The following is a 6,808-nucleotide window of genomic DNA, read 5'->3' as shown; positions in this document are numbered from 1 at the left end:
TCCAAAATGGAATTCATGATTCCCTCCCCTCTTTCACCATCTCAGTAGATGTCATTTTGATTCTTCATTTGTCCACAGCTTCTGCATCCAATCCGTCAGTAAATCCTGCAGTCTCTCAAGTAGATCTTGAATTCGTCCACTTCTCCAATCCCAAGCCACTACCATCTCGCCTGGATGACTACAACAGCTTCTTAACTTGAATTCCTTGTCCTGTCACCATATGATCTGTTCTTATATAGTTGCCCACGTGTTGTTTTAAAATACGTAGTTAAGATAATAAATACTATGTACCCTGTACTCCACTTAGTAAGACTTATCTCAAAATTTAGACGTCACTTATGCTTTAAACTCTAATGGTTTCCCTTTGCTCAAGGAACAGGATCTAACCACCACCTAAAGACCATATCTAGTTCTTGCTATATTTCTAATTTCACCTCACACCGCTCTCCCCATTTCTTGGCATTTCCAGCTACACTTACCTTTCTGACATGCCAAGCCCTTCCCATCATCAGGCTGTTGCACTTGCTGTTCATTTTGCTTTGGATGCTCTTCCCTCGGCTGACTCATTCTCACCTCCTAAATCAAATGTCACCTCAGGCCTTTTGCCGTTAACCTCTCATCATCCTATTTCCTTTGAAGCATGAAGCATTAGTCTGTAATTATCTTGCCTGCTCACTTACGGTCTCCACACTGGAATGTAAGCTCTGAGACTTTATTTGCCAGTTATCTTCAGTACAGGTAGGTGCCCATAAGCATGTGTTGACTAAATACTAAATAAAGAACTCTTTGAGATAAAAATTTAATCCCCATCTTACAGGTAAGCTGAGATAAAATGGCATTACCCACTCAAGATCATATTGAGTAGCAAAGACAAGTGTTAAGTACTCAAGGGCCCGTGTTTCACATTTTGATTCTATCACACTGTAATTCTATCTGAAGTGCAAAATAGAACACCTGAATGTCAAATGCAGCCAGGACTCTGGGATAACATCTGAAGAACAAGTCCTGCAGCAGTGGCAATGCTAGAAGGCAGAAGAGGACCATGGTTCATATGCTCGGGCGAAGCCATCAGTAATACCAACCAACCATCCACTGAGACTACCATGGTCTCCCTAGAGAGTCAGATGGAGGTTTAATAATGCCTCTGCCATTCACTGGCCATACAATCTAGGAAACTGCCAAACTTTACTGAACCCTTGCATGTATCTGTATAACGCAAATGTCATTATACATTTACCTCACTTTGTATATATGTATACATTATACATATACCTCACATTGTCAGAATTTAAAATGTATAAAAATTTACAGGCTGGGCACAGTGGCTTACACCTGTAATTCCACCACTTTGGGAGGCCATAGCAGGAGATCACTTAAGCCCAAAAGGTTGAAGCTACAATGAGCAGCCACTGTACTCCAGCCTAGATAACGGGGTGAGACACTGTCACCAAAAAAAAAAAATCTGATACATAACTGAAGTGGCCAACAAACTGTTATCCTTATCCTCAAACTTGCATTATAATTACTTCTTTATCCTAATACTGTTATCTTATGCCACAATATCCCATTTCCTGACAAACAGGGTTGAATAAATGCTGATAAATCAACATAAAAAGACTTTCACCTGAATACTTGGTTTCAAAGCCTGGTAAACACTGGAATTATCTGTATTCATTTTTCCAATATTTATTTCCAGTAAATACTACATGTCTATCTTACATGTAATCACTATTCAAAGGACTGCCAACAAAATTCCTAGTCTCAGAACTTCCATTCTAGTGAAAGAAAGTGAAAGTTATCAGTATTCAGATGGATTTTAAAGCCAATAGGCAGTATTTTGAGCAGTTGTATAGAGTTCAAATTTGTCAAGGTAGCATTGAAGCCCATTTTATTTTATTACTATTATTTCTTTGAGACAGGGTCTCACTCTGTCGCCCAGGCAGGAGTGCAGTGCTGTGCTCACGGCAACTTCAGCCTCTTGGGTTCAAGCGATTCTCCTGCCTCTGCCTCCTGAGTAGCAGGGATTACAGGCACACATCACCACATCTGGCTAATTTTGGTATTTTTAGTAGAGATGGAGCTTCACCATGTTGGTACAGCTGGTCTTGAACTCCTGACCTCAAGTAATCTGCCTGTCTTGGCCTCCCAATGTGCTAGGATTATAGGAGTGAGCCACCACACCCGGCCCAAGTCCATGAGTTTAAAGACTATGTAGTAAATCTTCATTTTGTAGCTCAGTTTTGTTAGCTATGGCTTTATAAATACCCTGGATCATTATATTTGGTAGCAAATCAGACAAAAGGTATTAAAGATTCATGAGACAAATATATTAAAAAATTAATTCAAGAGCACAGATATGATATGCATACTACCGATATAAAGACAATGTGATTTATAAATGAGAAAAAGTTAACAATGAATGGTATTTCAGAAGTTGAAAAGGTGACACTAACAGTGCTAAATACACAGGCTTTATTTTCTTCAGTTTTTTCATGAATTTAATATAAAGATGAGTCCATTGTGCAACCTAAAAATTTACTTATTAAAACTATATTAATACTTTAATAAACTATACAAAAAGGTAATGAGACAAACATGTACATTTATGGAACTGCATGTCAGTCAGGCCAGTTCCCTGCAGAGGGAATTCCTGGCATGACCTCATTCATCTGCGAGGACACAGAACAGTCCTTGTTTAGACATACACATTCATCTACTGCTCAGCATGATCAGCCTTCCACTTCTTGATGGTTTCCCTCTGCTATGAATGCATATGTCCAGTTGTCTGCTTCTTAGAGCAGACATTTACCTAAAAGAAAATGTTACAATAATTGGTTACTGGTTATTAATTTGGATCTGTGTGAAAAGCCAAACATATTACATGTTATTAAAACTTCTCAAAACACATTCTGATAATGCCAGTAGATATTTCAAGGGTTAAGATAACAAATATATTTGCAAATAATATCTGAGTAATTATAAACTGTTGGGCAACTTCTTAAAGAAAACATTACTACAGAAGCATTTTCAAAACAAAACCCTACAAAATCATTTCAGATCTGAAGTTACCTTCCTCATCCACCAGCCATTGGAGGAGGACTGGGGCCACGCAGATGATTGATTCTACCCATTCTTCGGGGAGGGTTTCCTGGTGGCCTAACAAAATAAAAAGTTAGAATCTACTGTTTAATTGCCTCTTTTTAAGAGCACTCAACTAGACCCTATTCTTTTTCGGCACCCACATGACCCTAAAACATTATTTAAAATAAAAACTACCATTTTAGGTCAGGAGGCAAAAATTCAAACACTTAAAGGGACCACACACATATAGTACACAAGGAACTGAGTCAAGAAAGGACTGTGATGAACTGAACAGCACCTCCACTAATGCCCCCTGAAATCAGGCTCCAGCTGATTTTTGCCTCATGGAAACATAAGCCTTAGCCCAGTGGTACCTGATCTTTTAAGTTTTTAATTAACAACTGGAAATCCAGATTTTAAAATGAAGTCTTTAGATTTTAATGCTGGCCACCAGTTTTCATCCTCTAATTTGGACTTTTTCCATGGGATATTTGATGTATATTTTAGCTTTGTCAGATTAACTCTGATTATTCTCAAATCAGGCAACTTGACTTTTAATTTACAGTAACATTAATTTTGTAAAATAGAATTTAAACTTTTGCTTTCCACAAATCTAACTCTACCTAAAATATCTAGTTTAATCAAGATATACGAAGAGATAAAAACAACTATTATCAATTTAAAAAGCTGTACCCTCTTCCATCATCATATCTGGAATCAGATGAGTTTCCATAGCTTCTTCTTTTTTTCACATCTTGCTGAAGCAGGGTTTTGAAACTGAAACAAGGGGCAGAAACAACAAAGGTATCACTTTTGACAACATTCTAAATATATTTCTGTGGTTTTTAACCATCATCCCTATGAGAGGATTACTAAACCCACTTAGCTCCCAACCCATATTTCTTGTAGCCAGCTGGACCACAGCATCTAACTTAAGCACGTGTCCATAAACTGAATGTGGTATGTTGTGCACCAAATCCAAATCAAATATTTCTTATTTGCTAATAACTCCCCTAGACAGAGCATGAAACCAGAGTCAACCCCGACCTCCACTTTAAATCAACCATCAGGTTTTTACAGTGTCTCATGTTCATTTCCACTGCAAAAGTCTACCTAACATCTTGGAGAAGGAGGGACCGAGGGTGGTGTAGCAGAAGCACAGGGCTTCTGGGAATCCATTTAAATGGAATTTTAAAAAAATGATATGTAAAATGACATGGATTTAACTGAGTTTAAAAAGTATTTTTATAAACAACATGGAGTAGGTGAAATTTGTAAAAGACTAAGTTTTACATTGGGTAACTCAAGGCCTCTCTTGTGCCTTGTATTTTTCTGTGGAACCATCTCTTCCATTTTACATTCTATGCCATCTAATTTATGCAATATACAGCCATAAAATGAAACTTTCTAAACCACAGCTAAGATCAAATTAAGCATAAAGACCACAGTCCGATACTCAAAACTTCTCTGCCATTCTTCATATGGTTTCTTTAACTGGCATAACTTCCCCTGATTTTCACCTCCCACAGTCATGCCCACCCTTGCAATATGAGAAGATTTACTGATCGTAAAGTCAATAAAAAAAAGTGTCTGTCTCCCACATCTTTACACCCCTACAGTTCTCAGATCATGAGACACTCAAATACATGTCCAAATTTAGGGATAGGTTAAGACTTCTTAATTGTTGATGAACAATTCTAACAAACAGCATGTAAAAGACCAAAAAACACATTTTATAACTGCTTACAATTATGAAAACATTTAAATTTTTGTCTTCTTTACCAATTCTAACCCTTCATTATAAAAACGTTTGCTACTTAGGAATATTTTTAAAAACCAGGATATAAAACCCTTTATTTTATAATATGGAATAAAAGTTGTACACACACACACACACACACACACACACACACACAATCCCAAGAATAGTAGAGAGAAAGTGAGGCCCAGTCATTTAGCATTAGAATGGACAGACCCAGCCATAGGTTGAAATGGTTACCACCAAGGTTAAGACATGGTCAAGTTTACCAATCCAACTAACATATATTCATAATCATAAGATGTCTGGTGGTAGCAGCTTTATCACTAAAGTCTATATCTCTTTGTAAAGGTATTTTTAAAACTGCTTCAGAAAATTTGGGTTTATTTAAGATACCTAACATAATGCACACAACATACTCCCGTCAACTTAAATATCAGGACAATTAAGAGCACTTCTATACTTACAATAAAACCACAAACTCAGCTATTCCCCAGAAGAAATCTGTTATCAAAGATAATCTCCATGGAGACTGATTCCGGCTGTCCAACACCTGTCCTACAGACAAGAATTAAAGAAACTTTAGTGAGGGCTACCAATCCCTAACCCAAGAGGCACTGCGTTTAATTGGTGAGGTAACAATGATTGATTGACTTGGGTTTCAAGTTGCCCATTGTTCCAAATGGCCAACACCAGAAGAAATCTGAGCATCATTCTAAGGAAAGGTTCGGAGAAGTAATGTTCCATGTTATCTACGGACAGTCCTCTAGTATGTCAAAAGCCTATTGCAGTTTATAATCTTGGTTGGTGACTTCATTCTATTCAAGTATTTTCTCTCTTTCTATAAATATACAACAAAAATTTACCATGGTTAAAAAATTTAGCAATGATTACCAACGGTTAACCATTTTAAAGAGTACAGTTCTGTGGTATTAAGTATATGCTACATTGATGTACAACCATCACCACCATCCACTTCTAGAAATTTTTCATCTTCTCCAGCTGAAACTCTATACCCATTAAACCCTGATTCCCATTACCTTCTCCACCCAGCCCCAGCAACCACCATTCTACTTTCTGTCCTACAAATTTGACTACTCTAGGAACTCATAAAAGAAGAATCAGTGTCTCACGCCTATAATCTCAGCACTTTGGGAGGCCAAGGTGGGCGGATCACGAGGTCAGGAGTTAGAGACCAGCCTGGCCAGCATGGTGAAACCCCACCTCTACTAAAAATATAAAAATTAGCCGGGCATGGTGATGCATGCCTGTAATCCCAGCTACTCAGGAGACTGAGGCAGGAGAATCGCTTGAACCTGGCAAGCACAGGTTGCAGTGAGCTGAGATCTAGCCACTGCACTCCAGCCTGGGCGACAGAGTGAGACTCCCTCTCAAAAAAAGAATCGTAAAATTTTTGTCCTTTAGTGACCAGCTTTTCACTTGGCATGTCTTCAAAGTTCATCCATGTTGTAGCATGTGTCAAAATTTCCTTCCTGAAGGTTGAATATTTCCTTGTATGTATATACTACATTTTGTTTACCCACTCATATCTGTTGATGGACATATGAGTTGCTTCCACCTTCTGACTGCTGTGAATAATGCTAACAACATGGGTGTAAAAATATCTCTTTATTCAATTACTTTGAAGAAACAAATGGGGCGGGTGAATATAAAGGAATGCTCACACCACTTCCATATTCCTAAACGTGTTGAGTATTTCATTTGCAAAGTCTCTTGCCTGTATAAAAAGATCGCTTATTCATACTCTTACAAGTCTTTGGAATCGGTTATTTTGATAAAATTCTTATAAATTAAAGAGTGTAGCCGGGCGCGGTGGCTCAAGCCTGTAATCCCAGCACTTTGGGAGGCCGAGACGGGTGGATCACGAGGTCAAGAGATCGAGACCATCCTGGTCAACATGGTGAAACCCCGTCTCTACAAAAAATACAAAAAATTAGCTGGGCATGG

At 38.0% G+C, this 6,808-nt stretch overlaps 1 protein-coding gene across 2 annotated transcripts in view; it reads right to left on the bottom strand.

Moving 5' to 3' along the window:
* Positions 1-2,305: 2,305 nt before the first annotated feature.
* Positions 2,306-6,808, bottom strand: part of SELENOK (selenoprotein K) — a 6,964-nt gene continuing 2,461 nt past the window's right edge. Inside the window, exons 2-5 of one of the 2 annotated variants that reach the window (XM_017525502.2) lie at positions 5,308-5,398; positions 3,775-3,858; positions 3,070-3,156; positions 2,306-2,809 (exon numbers count right to left, since the gene is read on the bottom strand). In XM_017525502.2, the coding sequence (XP_017380991.2) occupies positions 3,075-3,156; positions 3,775-3,858; positions 5,308-5,398 (257 nt within the window). In that variant the 3' untranslated portion in view covers positions 2,306-2,809; positions 3,070-3,074. Of the gene's footprint in view, positions 2,810-3,065; positions 3,157-3,774; positions 3,859-5,307; positions 5,399-6,808 lie in introns of those variants that run through there. The other variant, XM_017526206.2, reaches the window with a different exon arrangement.

Source organism: Cebus imitator, unplaced genomic scaffold (assembly GCF_001604975.1).
Source record: "Cebus imitator isolate Cc_AM_T3 unplaced genomic scaffold, Cebus_imitator-1.0 Scaffold0, whole genome shotgun sequence".
Lineage (NCBI taxonomy): Eukaryota > Metazoa > Chordata > Mammalia > Primates > Cebidae > Cebus > Cebus imitator.
This window is presented reverse-complemented; position numbering and strand designations above follow the sequence as displayed.